The sequence below is a fragment of the Neoarius graeffei genome, chromosome 17 (assembly GCF_027579695.1).
Source record: "Neoarius graeffei isolate fNeoGra1 chromosome 17, fNeoGra1.pri, whole genome shotgun sequence".
Lineage (NCBI taxonomy): Eukaryota > Metazoa > Chordata > Actinopteri > Siluriformes > Ariidae > Neoarius > Neoarius graeffei.
In genome coordinates this window covers 66,260,632-66,279,716 of record NC_083585.1, presented here as the reverse complement: position 1 = coordinate 66,279,716, position 19,085 = coordinate 66,260,632, and the positions used below count along the sequence as shown (strand labels likewise).

General features: G+C 41.7%; 1 protein-coding gene across 2 annotated transcripts in view; it reads right to left on the bottom strand.

Annotated features, from left to right (window-relative positions):
* The window catches only part of pkn2a (protein kinase N2a), a 71,629-nt gene extending 53,282 nt beyond the window's left edge, over positions 1-18,347 (bottom strand). Inside the window, exons 1-3 of one of the 2 annotated variants that reach the window (XM_060897865.1) lie at positions 18,049-18,347; positions 5,008-5,074; positions 4,334-4,625 (exon numbers count right to left, since the gene is read on the bottom strand). In XM_060897865.1, coding sequence (XP_060753848.1) covers positions 4,334-4,619 — 286 coding nt within the window. In that variant the 5' untranslated portion in view covers positions 4,620-4,625; positions 5,008-5,074; positions 18,049-18,347. The remainder of the gene's footprint in view (positions 1-4,333; positions 4,626-5,007; positions 5,075-18,048) is intronic. The other variant, XM_060897864.1, reaches the window with a different exon arrangement.
* Between the last annotated feature and the right edge of the window lie 738 nt (positions 18,348-19,085).

The following is a 19,085-nucleotide window of genomic DNA, read 5'->3' as shown; positions in this document are numbered from 1 at the left end:
AAGAACTGAGATGGACACCATCTCACATCACCGCTGGTGCGTGCTGGGAAGGTCACGGTTGTGTTGGGTGTTTCCATGGTGATGAATTTGGGGTCAGTTTGATTCAGAAATTGGTCTCAATCGTCACTTTGATAAGTGTTTTATATACTCGATTACAGATATGTTTAATAGAACGAATACAAAACACACACACACACACACACACACACACACACACATTAGGAGTGAGTTTGAAGGTAACGTGAGCTGGAGGAGCTCTGTGTTTTGCTCCACTGCCTCTGGGCAAAACAGGTTGATGAACTTGACAAACTGTAAGACAAAAGCATAAACTATCGCAACGGCAAAGCCACAGCACTGACGGGTGACTTTACCAAGTCATGTTCAGACTGGAATTGCATGCAAATGCAGTGAACACACACACACACACACACACACACACACACACACACACACACACACACACAGGAAACCTGTTCAACTTCTTCAATAGAACCTTAAAGACTCGTCTCTCACAAAAGCAATTAAAGCAACAACAACAATCACAAATCGCAATCTTCCTTTTCCAGCCGGTTTTCCAGACAAAAAGCATCACTCACACCAACGAGCTCCACTCAACCCACGAGGCATGTGCTGATCACAACAATTACCCTTACAATGCTCATACTGTAGCTACATGCCGTGTTATTGATAGCATCCTGAAGTTGATAATTTTCCTAGAACAGCATATCCACAGAGGTTTTACTCCTCAAAAACAGAGACAAACAGACTGACAGTGAATCCAGGCTTCATCAATGCTTCAAAGCGAAATATAAAAATCTTCACGAGCATTTCCTGCTAACATCACGCTAGCAGGCGTTCGTTACTTCAACGATCCGACTGGCAATGTGAGTGCAATCAGCAAAAGAGCCCTTGAAGGGATGCACCTCACGGGGTAGTTCTTCTCAACGTGTCCTTAGGACTGTTTAGACCAAAAGCACGTAAAGGTTCATGGCCAAATCAGTGATGAGCACGTTTCAGAAATACAGACCCATTTCATTTTTTTTTAATTTTCAAAAAAGCAAAACAAAAATCACTTTAAAAGCCATTTACACTCACTAGCCATTTTATGAGGAATACCCATCCACCCATCTGCTGTTTGTTGCAGTTCTCTAATCAGCCGATCCGTTGATGCATAAAATCACGCAGATACAAATCAAGAGCTTCAGGCCCTGTCCACACGGCAACGGATTCAGGTGACTCCGATACAATTGCTTATCGTTTCGGCCTGGCGTCCACACGGCACCGGCGTTTTGGGTGCCCAAAACGCAATCTTTTGAGAACGGGTTCCAGAGTGGAAAGATCTGGCAACGTTGCCATTGCAAAGTCGTCTGGATGAGTAGAACGGATTTGTTTACGATGACGTCACAACCACATGACTGTGAGTGCTTCACGCCGGGTAGAAGTGTAACGAACTCGATGCGAGTTGTCAACAAATCCTATAACTTGGTTCATAAAACACGCTTACAAAATATTTTCACTGTGAATATTTATTGTGTAATGGTGCAAAGTGAGAGAGAGAGAGAGAGAGAGACTCTGCCCTTAGAGCAGAGTCAATCCCGCCAGCAAAAATAGGGAAAAAAGGAGCGATCTCACCTCTTCAGATGTTGGTTTAAGTCCTACAATACATTCCTCAAAAAGGGTGTAGAAGAGCAAATTAATCCATCAAAGTGTAGCATTCAATTTATTCCGGACCATTAAAGACGACGCCTTCCGCGTAGAATCATACGTCATCCTCGCCGCCATATTGGATAGGTCAAAGCGGAGAATAAAGATTAGCTGCGTTTAACTGTACCAACAGGTTTACCGTCCAAACAAGATCACATGGGATTACCTTTCACAGGCGAGACTGGAAAAATACTTTTCATTGTATTTGGTCATTATAATGTAATTTTACGAACAGATTTTCCTGACTTTGTGGCTAATATGAAGTCTTGCGCATAATAGTTTATGCGCATGCGTCCTTACTTCTTCTATTGTTCTGGTGTCTCCGAAGGGACCGTCTTACAGTGCCCCTAGAGGTGTGGCATGTGTATTGCATCGTTTTCAGCAAGCGTTGCGTTGCCATATGGACCTGATATTTTACTGATCGTTGCCCATTTGGACGCGATATATTTTTAAATAACATCTCGTTGCCGTTGTCGTGTGGATGTAGCCTCAGTTAACGTTCACAATGTTCAAACATCAGAACAGGAAAACTTGTGATCTCAAAGCGTGACTTTCTTTCGCTGTGGTATGGGTGTTGGTTTGAGCCAGATGGACTGGTCTGAGTATTTCAGAAGCTGCTGATCTCCTGGGGTTTTCACACACAACAGTCTCTAGAGTTTACACAGAATGGTGAAGAAAACAAAAAACACTGAGTGAGCAATGACAGTTCTGTGGGTGGAAACAAACGCCTTGTTGATAAGGGAGGTCAGAGATCAGAAAATGACCAGATTGGTTTGAGTTTTTTAGCCAGGAAGGATATAGTAACTCATATAATCACTCTTTACAACCGTGGTGAGCAGAAAAGCGTCTCAGCAACAGAAAAGCAACAGCAGAAGAACACACTGGGTTCCACTCCTGCAGCCAAGAACAGCGATCTTAGAATCAACAACAAGTTCCTATTAAAGTGGCCGGTGAGTGTAAATATGCTATTCCTGACAAGGAAAAACATGCAAAAAAATTTTTATTGCACAATAATCATATTTTTATTTCAGTTATTGACATAAAAATATGATGAGACTGTCAATGACAGCGCAGCTCACTCTGGTCCCGTCTAGTCCAGAAGGAACGATCTAAAGTGGGCCACCTTGCGCAATAAATGTTGAAGCTATATATAGAAGCGATATCCACCCCAGGAATACCGACCTATTTCCCAGAAAGAATCCAAAACGACGAGGAATTGACCGAGAGGAATCGATTTTTGTTGAAATGCTCATTAAGGCTTAATTAATTCATAGCTTCATTAATAATTGTAATGAAGCAAATCTGCGTAGAAGTTATATGCACCCTAGGTTCCCCTACCTTCATGCCAGAAAGAATCAAAATCAGTGAAGAATTGAGGCTACGTTTACATTACGTCGAATCAGCGGATCATCAGATTAACGCTCTTAAAACGATTCGTGTTTACACTAAAACCGTTAGCCATGCACACAGCAACGCCAATACACGGATACGCTCGGCTCCGCAGGCATCCTGCGCTCCAAATCACTCCGCCCTGAACAGCGAGTGCCCTCTGGAGGGTGCGCACTCCGGCCCTGCGCAGCTCACACAGCGCGCGAGTGAAGCGCACGAGCAGTGATTCGGGACTGAGCCGCTGTGTGTGTGATCCCAGCGCAGATCACTTACCACTTGCAAGTGGAAGGATGGCAAGCCTAAAGACAATCATAACTACACAATGGGCAGTATTTGCATCAGTATTTGCAGTATTTTCATACTTTTATACTCTTTAATGAAAGGTGATACAAGGCGGAAGTCCGCGCCGTTTTTCAGCAGTCGCGTCACATGACCAACGCCAGCGAATCAGGAAGGTGGATGTCACAGTGACGTTGTCCAATGAGACGCCAGCTAGAGCTCAGCACAGCGTATCCGCGTATTCTCAATGTTTACACAGCACCGGAGCTGACACGATCTGGATTGAATACGTGGACCCTGGCGGATTCCCGTTTCCAGGCGTTTCCAGGCAGCTTAATGTAAACGGACAGTGCATCCGCGAAGAAAACGAGACAGATACGGGCTAGTGTAAACATAGCCTGAGGGAGAAGAAGTGATTTGTGTGGAAACTGCTCGTTAGGGATTGATTAATTACTCCATATCTTCATTATTAATTGCAATTATGCAAATTTGGGTAGAAGCTATCTATGTACACCCCAGACAGACCTACCTTCCTGCCAAAAAGAATAAAAATCAGTGAAGAATTCAGAGAGAAGAAGCAATTTTCGTGAAATGTGGACAATGCTGGACAAACAACACATGATGGCATAACCTCATCACCTGCTGGCCGGATGAGCTAATAACCAAAAAGTACACGGACTTGAAATGTTCTTGATTTTTGCTGATAACATAAAAGATAGAACACTCTCAAAAAAAGGCGGTTTCTGCGGAAGAAAATAAACCTTCTGCACTGAGAAGAATCGTTACGTTATGAACGCTCCTTTCAGCTTTACTTGTGTGAAACCTCCTCCATGCTTCTCAGAATCTGTGTCTCGGATTAAAAAGCTACTAAACATCCTTGACCTCGATGAAAAGCTTTATTATTAGTTTCATTATCTACATGTTGAGTGAGATCAGAACCCCCAGTGTACTGAGACGTTACCTAACAGGAGCTCTTCTGGATCTTTGACCACGATGTGAGCATTGAGCTCCTGGAGTTCCTGGTGCAGCTCCTCCACCTTCTTGTTGCTCTTCTTCAGCATCGTGTCCACATACGCCAGCCTCTTCTTATCCGTAGTGACGCGCCGCAGGTTCTCCGCCCCCTCCTTGATCTTCAGCTCTTTTCGGATCTCGCGTTTGATCTGCTCGCGGATCTCATCCAGCTTCTGCTGCACCATGGTGTCTGACAGGTCCAGGTGATGACCCAGGCCCAGCCGATCTGACGCCATGTGACCCTGGAGATGAGAAAAGTTTGATGTGAAGGCAGAGTTTCAGAAGCTCATTCTGGAACAATTTCAACATTATAGTTACACACGTGAACAATTAGTCGTAGACATATAAGGAATAAACCTTGAAAAGCACAACTTCCTTAAAAAAAAGAAAAAAAGTGTTTTAGTCTTTGAAACCACAGCAATTTATAAACGAGACATCAGAAAACGTGAGGTTTTACCTCTGACTGTTACAAAGCACTGATGCTGGAAATGTCTCTTTACTTTATGAAAGTTTCACCATATCAATAATTACACACATTTTTAATCCATTTATGTGTAAAGCCCCCATGAGTGAGCTGTTACTATAGAAACGGTAATGTATTTGAACGAGTGCATTAATATAAACCTGCTTTGAGCAGCTACACTGCTGTCAGAGCTGCTCATTATCCAAAATCCAGCTCCTCTGAAGCCTCCTTTAACAAACAGAGAAAACCCTCATTATCTCCAGTAGGATGAGTCACAGACTTATAAGCTTATACTCACTTCCTAAACACACACACACACACACACACACAGAGGAAATGTCTGGATGAGGTGAAAGTTTCATAACACAGTGTTGGGAAATCTGATTATATAATATTGATACTGATATTGTGATAAATTAAAGGAGACCGTCACTGACGGCGTAGTCACTCCGGTCCTGTCTAGTCCAGAAGGAACGATCTAAAGTGGGCCACCTAGCGCAATAAATGTTGCAAGCTATACCGGTATACACTACATACAAGCTATATATAGAAGAGATATCCACCCTAGGAATACCAACCTATTTACCAGAAAGAATCCAAAATGGCGAGGAACTGACCGAGAAGAAGCGATTTTTGTTGAACTGCTCATTAAGGCTTAAAGCTGTACTGCCTTTCAGATTTTTCAAGTGTAGGTCATAAAAAGAATTTTCCCCGACACCCAATTATTTTCGTTTAGTGGATTGAAAGCTACTGAAATCGAATCACAGACTTCCAATTTTATTAGGTTTTTTAAAAACAGAACAATTAATGAATTTAAGGCCACATGTCCCTAAATTCTCTGCTATTTTTTCCTGCTTCACCATGACCCAATACAAGATACTACGTCATGCATCACGTGGTGGGCTATCCCCGTTCACGCAAGGCATTGTGGGATACAAATTTGAAACAGGAGAGAAAAATGGAGGACGTGAGTGTGCAAATGAAACGTGAAAGACCGACTACAGTAACGGAAAGAAAGTGAGAAGAAAAGGCGTTATGTTATATACGAAGGAAAGGAAACACAGGACCAAACTAATAAATATGGGCGCTCAGCGAGCACCTCGGTGTGATCAGCTGTTCGTTTAGTGACAGAATGATGGAACTGTCAGTGCACGCTCAAAGGGAAACCTGTAGATGGCAGTAATGCAACACTGTGGATGCCAGCTGCCGTAAAACCCAAAAGAAGAAGAAGAAGGTAAACCTGCGCATGCGCACACGGACTTCCTCTGTCTGCTTGACTGCACCAAGCGAGCGATTTCATGCACATTATTTGCTTTAATCCCCTCAAATTAAATAACTTCCCAGCCACAGAATGGCCTGATATTTTGTGAGATATTACAGAAATAAACAGATATCACAATCACCACATTTCAGACGGAACTAAATTTCACCGATTTTATGAAATCAAAAGGCCGTCTAGCTTTAAAAATGAATGTTGTAAAATCATTCAGCTAGAGAAAAAGAACAGTTCAAAGAAATAATCAAAAAACACAAAACTGCTATAACATTCATGTCCCTGTATGTAAACTTCTGACCTAAACTAAATAAGCGTCTTTATTTGTTCAGAAGTTTACAAGCTAGCATGTATGGTTAATATCAGAACAGTGTGAAAGATGGACCATGGTAAACGGTCAAAAGTTATGTTTTGTTATCTGAACATTTTACTTTTTTTTTGTATCAATTTGTAATTGAAATGGAGAATCAATAAGAACCGGAAATCAATAATTAGAATCGGAATCGATAAAATTCAAATGATACGCAACTCTACTCAACGCCCTTCGTCAAAGCCGCTCTCTCTTTCACTTTATACTGACAACCTGATCACTACTGACAGCGGACGAGGTTTGATGGAAAAGCCGATCTCAAAAATATCTTTCTAAAAATAATTTGATCTTTTTTGTTTCGGATGGGTGGATATACAACAATGTTTATGTAACCATGCATATTTAACGTTCACCACCAACTCATGTGTCTGTAAACAATCAGTTAATACCGTGAACACTGTGAACACTTGACTTAACAGTCCAAAATGCGAAAGTATTGGCACATGTAAAGATATTCTGTAACTTATAATAAACTGAAACATTTCTATAAATCAGACTATAAACATTAGTAAACAGTAAACCCTTTGCTTTTTCACAAAGATGTCTCAGAGTTTACTGTCATGCAGTTTTATAAGGAAATCAGCTGGTAAGCTTTTCCTGGATCTCAGAGAACCTGACGCAGCTTCTACACACTTTAGTTCTCACTTCTGTTTCTGCAGTAATGCCTAAACTGTCTGCATTAAGGTTTCATCTGAAAAATGCTCGATTCCTGAATATCTTTATTTTCTTTAACCAAAATGTCTCTCTAGAATATTTCTTTCTTCTGTGTTTTTTTTTGGAGAGAGAGAGAGAGAGAGAGAGAGGGAGAGAGAGAAAAGGAGTGTATTCCTGCCTCACATCGCATGTTCCCAGGACAGACTCTGGATCCACCATGACCTTGATCAGGACAAAACATTTACTGATAAAAGATAATTTATGTTGTTTGGAAACTTAATTTTTCTTTCTACTGACACAGTAACCCAGAAGAAAAAAATGCATATACATATATATATATATATATATATATATATATATATATATATATATATATGAGGGTGCCAAGACTTTTGCAAAAGTACATTTATATGCATGACACTACAAGTGCTAACCCCGCCCCTCACCCTGACATTACCTAATCAGGGATGGGTTTCCCAACAGCCTCTTAACGCTAAAGGCCAATTTATGCTGACAACCCAGTCCTCGCAAACGGTGTCGCAGATAGTGTCTGCGTAGCCCCCCCACCTTCGCAGACGCTCTGCGCGCACCTCCCAAAAATTGTGACCACCGCAGAAGCCTCGCAGACAGCGTCGCAGACAAGAGGGCTCTGATTGGTCCACTCTACATCCGCTGTACACGCACTTCCGCTTCCCTACTTTCCCGGTTTGTTTTGTTTTCACGACTGGCATTTTTAAAAACACGAGCGAAGATGGAGCAGCACGAAGAGCGGTTGATTGAGGAAGTGAGGAAGTACGTACATCTATACGACTCCAGTTCTAGTCATTATAAAAAAAAAAGTTCTAGTCATTATAAGTAACCGGAGGATAAACACTCCACTAACCACACCCACCAACTACTCCTAGCGACTTCGCGCCCCCTTGCGTTGTGGCGGTGAATAACATCGCTCACGCCTATTACTCCCCGCTCAACGATAAATTACAACTGTCTGCGAAAAGCTATCTGCGAAAGCCTTGTCGCAAGAGCATGCAGAGGCCTTAAGAGCATCTTAACTAGGAGAGAGAGAGAGAGTGTTCATTGTGCTGCTCGCTCTACCATTTAACGATGACCTTTATGTTACGATGCTTTTAGGAAACTCGGCACAGAAGAGTTGATCCGAACAGGAGAGCAAGTCAGGATCAAAGGAAATTAACTTTAATGTTATATTCAACAATTATTCCACGAAATCAAGGCGCATAGCACGAGTTGTCTATAAGCCGTGTACGACAAGACTGAGTGGAATAACTGTTTTATTCTATCCACATTCACTGGATTTTGAGAAACAGCATTTTTTTATTTTTATTTTTTGCGAATTTGATAAATAAAAACTTCATACAAAACGTCCGACAAAATCATTTCTGCTTAGAATGTAAACAAACTGGCAAACTGACAGGAGCAATTTGTGAAAAAGGCTATAATAATAATAATTCCTGAAAAACAAAAAAAAGATACCGTTCTTACCATCAAATACTTTCATTCCATATTTCATTGCCTTTTTTTTGTATTTTTTGGGGTTTTGTTTTCGATTAGAGGTTTTATTTCGTCTTCGGTTGCTTCAGCAACACGCTCCGCCATTTTGTTTTTCTCTACTCATGGTATACGAGCTAATATCCTAGTAATAGAGCGGCCAATCAGAGTGTGTGACTGCTCATATCCAGTGAATGTGGATAGAATATCATCGATTATCTCATGACAATGGCACCTGTGGAGGGGTGGGGTATATTAAGCAGCAAGAGAACAGTGAGTTCTTGAAGTTGATGCGCTGGAAGCAGGAAAAATGGGCGAGAGTAAGGATCCGAGCGATTTCGACAAATTGTGATGGCGAGATCACTGGGTCTGATCATCTCCAAAATGCCACGTCTTGTGGGGTGTTTCCGGTATGCAGTGGTTAGTACCAAACAAAAGTGGACCAAGGAAGGACAACCGGTGAACTGGCGACACGGTCATGGGTGTCGAAGGCTCATTGATTCGCATGGGGCATGAAGGCTAGTGCATATGGTCCAATCCCATAGAAGAGCTAGTGGAGCACAAACTGCTGAAAAAGTTAATGCTGGCTAGAACAGAAAGGTGTCAGCTTTAGCTTTTTTAGCAGTTTGTGCTACAATACTCCCATGACACCCGGTTCACCGATTGTCCTTCAGGTCCTTGGACTACTTTTGTTCGTTACTAACCCCTGCATACCAGGAACACCCCACAGGATGTGCCATTTTGGAGAGCTCAGACCCAGTCATCTCACCATTTTGTCAATTTGTCGAAATCACTCAGATCCTTACGCTCGCCCATTTTTCCTGCTTCCAATAGATCAACTTCAAGAACTCACTCACTACGTTTACATGCACATAGAGAGAATCGAATTTCTGCCGTTGCTCGACTGAAATCGAAGTTCAAAATGCCATGTATACACCTTAATTCGGCTGAAATTGAACCGAACTTGATTTCTCGGAATCGAGCTACATGACCTAGTTTATGCGATTTCTGCCGAGCTACTTTGTGCATGTATACCCTATCGAGCTAGTTGTCGAGCTACTTCCGGAAGTGACGAGTGACGAGACCACAAGCGGGAAACACAACAGCCTCGGTCGGCATGACAACGAAATGAATCTTTTCTTTTTGTGGCATTGTTTGCACTGTTAAACTTTAGCTCACTTACTGTATCACCAAATACATCTGTACAGCTGTTGCATAGCTGTGAATTGTGTACATAAACAAGTCACTGTATTTGTGTGTGTGTGTGTATATATATGTCCAACATCTGAAGAATGTCAATAAAAACAAAACAATTGAACTTTTTGTGTGTTTATTAAGACATAAGTTAAATTGTAAGCAAAAAAAAAATTTTTTGTAAGCAAAAAATGGACTTTAGAAAAATATTATTGTGCAAAATAAGTTGTCTTACAAAACAGTGGTCTGCGCCGGACAGTTTGTAGCCATAGTCTGTTAGAGCAAGCCTAACAGCTTGAACACGGAACTCTAGTGTTGCCAGATTGGGGGTTTTAAGTGCATTTTAGCGGATTTGAACATGTTTTGGGCTGGAAAACGTCAGCAGTATCTGGCAACACTATAGCTCTTCTTCATGACGACAACCGGAAGTGTACCAACACGATGGGGCGTGTAGCGCCACGTGTGGCTCGGGTGCACAATGCACCTTGCACAATAGCCCGATTTCACTTGTGCATGTAGGATTGGATTTCTCTGGCACCCCTGCTGGGACCCTTTGCTCGATTACCGACAGCAGCTCGATTTGGACGTGCATGTAAACGTAGTCACTGTTCTCTTTCTGCCTAATATATCCCACCCCTTGACAGATGCCATTGTCATGAAATAATCAATGTTATTCTATCCACATTCATTGGATATGAGCAATCGCATGCTCTGATTGGCTACTCTACTACTAGACTATCAGGTAATATACTGAGAGTAGAGAAAAACAAAATGGCGGAGTGCGTTGCTGAACGAACTGAGGATGAAATTAAAAAAAAAAAATTCTACTCGAAAACAAAACCCCCAAAAATACAACAAAAAAAGCAACACAACATGGAATAAAAGTATTTGATGGTAAGAACATATCTTTTTTTTAATTCAAAAATTATTACTATTACTATTATCGCATTTTTCACAAATTGCTCCTGTCATTTCGGCGGTTTGTTTGCATTCTAAGTGGAAATGATTTTGTCGGACATTTTGTATAAAGTTTTTATTTATCAAATTTGCAAAAAATAAAAATGCTCTGTTTCTCAAAATCCAGTGAATGTGGATAGAATAAAACAGTTATTCCACTCAATCTCGTCATACATGGCTTATAGCCAACTCAGTGCTACGCGCATTGTCAGCTATCAGCTCATGTACGACTCGATTTTGTGGAATAACTGTTAATTATTTGCTTTACCTGTCAGCGGTTTTAATTTTATGGCAGATCAGTGTATAATAGGATAAATAAACTCATAATTACGGAAGCTGAGAGAGGCCCTTCATATAAGCCTTTTTTTTTATTCACCTTGTTATCCTGAGATAACGACATAATTAATTCAGGATCTCGAGAAAACAACACAACTAATTCGAGATCTCGAGAAAACAAAACCGTTATTTCGAGATCTCGAGAAAACAAAACAATTATTTCATGATCTCGAGTAAACAGCTGAGAAATGGTTCATTCAGGTGCGCCAAGAGACTTGTGATATGCTGACTTTGGGGCTATTTCTCATTCTGTATAGACGCAACTTTGGTCATTAGAATGTCTGGAATAATCGATCACCTAATAAGGCAGTGATCCAGCTGAGATCAAGAAATAATTGTTTTGTTTTCTCGAGATCACAGAATAACGGTGTTGTTTTCTCGAGATCCTGAATTAATTATGTCGTTATCTCAGGATAACAAGGTGAATAAAAAAAGATTATATGAAGGGCCTCTCGCGGCTGCCGTACATAATAGTGCAAGTATGGATACGTAAAAATATCTCTCAGGCAACTCATGAGACAAAATCTGTGCTAGTCACAAAAGGATTGCATCTTCTAATGCGCCACAACAAGACAGTGCCATAATTATAGCAGCGATGCCATATCTTTACTGTAATACTGTAACACGATCATAAAGCATGATAACAGGATATAAAACTTTGCTATTAGTACGTACCCAAAGTGTTTATTACGATTTTAAAGCTCGGGCAGATTGTGTGTTGTTCATCCAGCAAACACTTTTACACACAAACGCAAGATTAAGGAATCCTGACAGAAGTGACGACTGCTGCTTTAGCATCGCAAACAGAGACACGTGCGGCAAATGAGAAACTAATGAAACTGGAGAATAAAGGAGAGAGAAACGTAGAAACATGCGGTGATACTGATTCATCAGCAGTCTCACGGATCTCCAAGTTCCTGATTTGTGCTCAAAATTATAAAAAATGTTGTTTTGGCAAGTGAAAATATTTTGAAATTGGTAAATATGTCTACACCATAAGACATCCTGTTATGAGATTATTATACAGTCAAGCCGGAAAGTCTGCACACCCCTTTCCCCTTCTCCACGTTTTATTACATTACAGACTTATTCTACAACAGATTGAGTTCTTTTTTTTTTTGCCTCAAACATCTACACACAATTGCCAATAATTACGAAGTGAAAACAGGTTTTTAGAAAATATGCAATTTTATTTTACTGACAAAAATTGGTTATTCAGGGATTACATATCTGTACACACCCTTAGCCTAATACTTAGTTGGTGCACCTTTGGCAGCAATTACAGCTTCAAGGCGTCTTGGGAAAGAAGCTACAAGCTTGGCACACTTGTTTCTGGACATTTTTGCCCATTCCTCTTGGCATATCCTTGCCAGCTCTATCAGGTTGGATGGGGAGCATCAGTACACAGCCATTTTCAGCTCCTTCCACAGATGTTCCGTTGGATTCAGGCCTGGGCTCTGGCCGGGCCACTCAAGGACATTCACAGACTTTCTCTGAAGCCACTCCTTTGTTCTCTTGGCTGTTGTGCTTTGGGTTGTTGTCATGTTGGAAGGTAAACCTTCATCCCAGTCTGAGGTCCAGAGTGCTCTGGAGCAGGTTTTCTTCAAGGATCTTGGGGGCGTCATGGCTCAGGTGGATAAGGCGCCATACCATAAATCCGGGGACCCGGGTTCGATTCCGGCCCGAGGTCATTTCCCGATCCCTCCCCGTCTCTCTGTCCCGCTCATTTCCTGTCTCTACACTGTCCTATCCAATAATAAAGGTGAAAAAAGCCCCAAAAAAATCTTTAAAAAAAAAAAAAAGGATCTTGGTCTACTTAGCTGCACTCATCTTTCCCTCTATCATGACTAGTTGCCATGTTCCTGCTGCTGAAAAACATCCCCACATCATGATGCTGCCAGCGCCATGCTTCAATGTAGGGATGGCATTAGCCAGGTGATGAGCGATGCCTGGTTTCCTTCAGATGTGGCGCTTGATATTCAGGCCAAAAAGTTCAATTTTGGTTTCATCAGACCAGAGATTCTTGTTTCTCATGGTTTGAGTGTCCTCTAGGTGCCCTTTGGCAAACTCCAAGCAGGCGGTCATGTGCCTTTTACTAAGGAGCGGCTTCTGTCTGGCCACTCTGTCATAAAGGCCCGGTTTGTGGAGTGCTGCCTGGATGGTTGATCTTCTGAAAGGTTCTTCCATCTCCACAAGGATACGCTGGAGCTCTGTCAGAGTGACCCTCAGGTTCCTGTTCACCTCCCTGGCCAAGGCCTGTCTTCCCCGATCGCTCAGTTTGGCCGGGCGGCCAGGTCTAGGAATATCTTTGCAAGGTCTTAGTGGTTCCAAACGTCTTCCATTTACGAATGATGGTGGCCAGTCACTGTGCTCTTTGGGACCTGTAAAATTGCAGCAATTTTTTTGTACCCTTCTCCAGATCTATGCCTTGACACAATCCTGTTTCTGAGGTCTGCAGATAATTCCTTTGACCCCATGGCTTGGAGTTTGCTCTGATATGCACTGTCAACTGTGGGACGTTATATAGGCAGGTGTTGGCAATCCCCAATCATGTCCAATCAATTGAATTTACCACAGGTGGACTTCAGTTAAGTTGTAGAAACATCTCAAGCAGTATGAGTGGAAAAAAAATGCACCTCAGCTCACTTTTGGGTGTCATATCAAAGGGTGTGCACACTTGTGTACATATGATATTTTACATTTTGATTTTTAATAAATGAGCACAAATGTCTAAAAATCTGCTTTCACTTTGTCATTATGGGCTATTTTGTGTAGAATTTTGTGACAAAAAATGAACTCAATCTATTGTAGAATAAGTCTGTAACGTAATAAAACATGGAGAAGAAAGGGGTGTGCAGATTTTCCGGCTTGACTGTAAATAAAGATTACTCAGCCTGTTTTGAGATGCTTTTTACATTTTTAATTAAGCTTTAAATTTTCTTGTTCTTTTGGTAAATTATTGTGATCGTTTGGATACATAAATGCATAAAATGACAAAAACTAACTGCCTGAAAATGAACAAGCCTGAAGTTAGTAAAAATGGTTTCATAAATCAGGGACTTGGTTTATTATTGTCTTAACAGGAAATGCTAAATACACCATGATATTCAAGATATTTCCACCTGCTACGATGTACTTAATGTATCTTTGACCTGGAAATGTGAATCATAGTATACCGTTAAATATCACTGGTGGGTTTCCCAAAAGCCTCTTAACACTAAGGCTACATCCACACGACAATGGCAACGAGATGTTATTTAAAAATATATCGCGTCCAAATGGGCAACGATCAGTAAAATATCAGGTCCATATGGCAACGCAACGCTTGCTGAAAACGATGCAATACACATGCCACACCTCTAGGGGCGCTGTAAGACGGTCCCTTCGGAGACACCAGAAGAATAGAAGAAGTAAGGACGCATGCGCATAAACTATTATGCGCGAGACTTCATATTAGCCACAAAGTCAGGAAAATCTGTTCGTAAAATTACATTATAATGACCAAATGCAATGAAAAGTATTTTTCCAGTCTCACCTGTGAAAGGTAATCCCATGTGATCTCGTTTGGACGGTAAACCTGTTGGTACAGTTAAACGCAGCTAATCTTTATTCTCTGCTTTGACCAATCCAATATGGCGGCGAGGATGACGTATGATTCTATGCGGAAGGCGGCGTCTTTAATTGTCCGGAATAAATTGAATGCTACACGTTGATGGATTAATTTGTTGTTTCTCACCTGTGAAAGGTAATCCCATGTGATCTCGTTTGGACGGTAAACCTGTTGGTACAGTTAAACGCAGCACATGAATCTTTATTCTCCACTTTGACCTATCCAATATGGCGGCGAGGATGACGTATGATTCTACGCGGAAGGCGGCATCTTTAATGGTCCGGAATAAATTGAATGCTACACGTTGATGGATTAATTTGCTCCTCTACGCCCTTTTTGAGGAATGTATTGTAGGAAGAAAACCAACATCTGAAGAGGTGAGATCGCTCCTTTTTTTCCCTATTTTTGCTGGCGGGATTGACTCTGCCCTAAGGGCAGAGTCTCTCTCTCTCTCTCTCTCTCTCTCACTTTGCACCATTACACAATAAATATTCACAGTGAAAATATTTTGTAAGCGCGTTTCATGAACCAAGTTATAGGATTTGTTGACAACTCGCATCGAGTTCGTTACACTTCTACCCGGCGTGAAGCACTCACAGTCATGTGGTTGTGACATCATCGTAAACAAATGTGTTCTACTCATCCAGACGACTTCGCAACGGCAACGTTGCCAGATCTTTCCACTCTGGAACCCGTTCTCAAAAAGATTGCGTTTTGGGCACCCAAAACGCCGGTGCCGTGTGGACGCCAGGCCTAAACGATAAGCAATTGTATCGGAGTCACCTGAATCCGTTGCCGTGTGGACAGGGCCTAAGAGCATCTTAACTAGGAGAGGGAGTGTTCACTGTGCTGCTCTCGCTACCATTTAACAATGATCTTTGTGCTACAATGCTTTTGGGAAACTCAGCACATTTCTGTACTTTAAAACTGAGTTAAAGTGACACTACATGCACCTTGTCAGGTCAGGTATAAAACATTTTAAACACATTTCTAAGCAAACTCATAAAACACACAGCTACTGTATATCCCTGTCACTAACAGGAACAGAAACATTAACAGGAACAGTAAAAAAAAACAGCATAATGTCCAGTGAAAAGAAGGAAAAAGCAACACAAAAACAAAAGGCTGTGAGTCAATTGGAATCGAGTCCAAGTTCAAACACACAACGTAAAGCAAGAACACTCACACTTCAGAGTTAGAATGTTACAAAAAAAAAATGAAATTGCAGCTCAAACATTGGAAATGTTCATGTGTTGATTAATTTTCTGTGACAGCAGTGTACCAGTGATGATCGTTTTCTCATCTGAGGAGATGTTTACTCAACGTTTTTATGGAAGGAGTCTCCAGTCTCAGCACTCTGGGACAGTCTGAGGGAAAGCTGCTGGAACTTTACGATTGCCAACATCTTCAGTACAGAGGAGTTGTTCAGGGAAACATGATCAACTTTGATTTTTTTTGGTTTTATTAAAGGTAGACTGCCTTTTAGATTTTTCAAGTGTAGGTCATAAAAAGAATTTTCCCCGACACCCAATTATTTTTGTTTAGTGACCGAAAGCTACTGAATTCGAATCACAGACTTCCAATTTTATTAGTTTTTTAAAAAAATAGAACAATTAATGAATTTATGACCACGTGGCCCTAAATTCTCTGCTATTTTTTCCTGCTTCACCATGACCCAATACAAGATACTACGTCATGCATCATGTGGTGGGCTTTCCCCGTTCACGCAAGGCATTGTGGGATACAAATTTGAAACAGGAGAGAAAAATGGAGGACGTGAGTGTGCGAATGAAACGTGAAAGAGCGACTACAGTAACGGAAAGAAAGCGAGAAGAAAAGACGTTATGTTATATACGAAGGAAAGGAAACGCGGGACCAAACTAATAAATATGGGCGCTCAGCGAGCACCTCGGTGTGATCAGCTGTTCGTTTAGCGACAGAATGATGGAACTGTCAGTGCACGCTCAAAGGTAAACCAGTAGTAGTAGATGGCAGTAATGCGACACTGTGGATGCCAGCTGCCGTAAAACCCAAAAGAAGAAGAAGAAGAAGAAGAAGGAGGTAAACCTGCGCATGCGCACACGGACTTCCTCTGTCTGCTTGACTGCGCCAAGCGAGCGATTTCATGCACATTATTTGCTTTAATCCCCTCAAATTAAATAACTTCCCAGCCACAGAATGGCCTGATAGTTTGACAGATATTACAGAAATAAACAGATATCACAATCACCACATTTCAGACGGAACTAAATTTCACCGATTTTATGAAATCGAAAAGACGTCTCGCTTTAACTTCAGAAAAGAGACGCTGTGAGTTGATAAGGGTAGTTCTTCGGTAACGGAATTACATTCACAGCAAAATGTGGTAACTTTTTTAGTTGCATATGTTTAACTCTGAACATAAAATCTTTTATGAGGAAAGAAAAAAGTCAGAAACGGAATTATGTCAGAAAGGAAACCGAACTTTCATTTCTTAAAATTCAAACCAAGATTTATCTTAAGCGACATTGCTATAATTGAGGTTGTGATGAGTTTTAAAGATGGTGTTCGGTCCATTTTGCCTCGGAGTCCATACTTGAGCAATATCACTGAGCTGACAAGTTAAAGCAATCTTAATAATTTCATAATTTTGGCCTCTCTGCTGAAGAACGGCCCACAATAAGTAGACTATTTAATCAGAAACATGATCATAGTCTATAGTGTAGCTTTAAAAAAAAAATATTTAAGGTAGATGGTAAGAACCAGGGATGAAAAGCTGCCAAATCTGATCCGGTACCAGTACAGCATTTCAGTCCAATGTGTACACCAGGACTGATATTCAGTATCATGTTGTTACATTGAAAAGAAAAAACATTAACAACAACAACAACAAAAAACAACCAAAAACCCAGTTACAGGAACAGAAACAGAAACATTAACATTTAACAGGAACAACACAAATACAGCGTGATGTTCAGTGAAAAGAAAAACCACCACAAAAGGCTGTGAGTCAGTTGGAAGCAGCTCCATGTTTACTGCAGTCAGAACACAACCACAACTTCAAAGGGAAAAGTAACGGAGCAATGTAACAGTGTAACACTTTAAACTCCCAACATCCTCAAAACATCAAAGGACAACATCTGGAACACTGGAATCACGGCGTTGTGTCACTTTTAGGACGTAACGGAGTGAACAATCACTGCACACACACACACACACACACACTAAAGAGGAATTAGGAGTGTACACGGTCCCGACAACTTTCAAAACAGCACCACATGAGCTATAAAGTGTTTGTAAACAACATGCAAAACTTTTCCTACCTGCATGGGATCAGCGGCCATCTTGGCCCTCCAACTCCAAAACTGTGTGCTGAGGGGAGAGGAGGTGAGGGGGTGAAGAAAGGAAAAAAAAAAAACCACCACCAGCACACCACCAACACCCTGTTTCACTCTTAAACCCCCGACACTAGCCGATATTCTGTAAGAAAAGCACACAAAGGCCCGGATATAAACAGGGTCCCATTGCGTAAGCGTGAAAGTCCTGCAGTAAGAGGGTTCTGCTGGACAGGAACGTGGAGAACCCGCACACAAACTTCTCAGGAGAAGCTGTTGTCCCGTACATGTGAACGGACAGGGTTGCCAGATTGAATCTTCTGGTACTTCAAGGGTTGCCAGATGGAGGTCCTTAGATCTTTTCAAAAGTCCAAATAAAAAAACAAATAAAAAGAAATCATCATCATCAACAACGACAACACCTACTACTACTAACATGTCAGAAAACTTAAACTTGCAGTATTTCCTCTGACAATCAGTCATGGCTTTATTTATCTTTGATATGTACAATAAGGGCGGCACGGTGGTGTAGTGGTTAGCGCTGTCGCCTCACAGCAAGAAGGTCCTGGGTTTGAGCGCAGCAGCCAACAGGGACCTTTCTGTGCGGAGTTTGCATGTTCTCCCCGTGTCCGCGTGGGTTTCCTCCGGGTGCTCCGGTTTCCCCCACAGTCCAAAGACATGCAGGTTAGGTTAACTGGTGACTCTAAATTGAGCGTAGGTGTGAATGTGAGTGTGAATGGTTGTCTGTGTCTATGTGTCAGCCCTGTGATGACCTGGCGACTTGTCCAGGGTGAACCCCGCCTTTCACCTGTAGACAGCTGGGATAGGCTCCAGCTCGCCTGCGACCCTGTAAAAGGATAAAGCGGCTAGAGATAATGAGATGAGATGAGATGTACAATAAGGGCGGCACGGTGGTGTAGTGGTTAGCGCTGTCGCCTCACAGCAAGAAGGTCCTGGGTTTGAGCGCAGCAGCCAACAGGGACCTTTCTGTGTGGAGTTTGCATGTTCTCTCCGTGTCCGCGTGG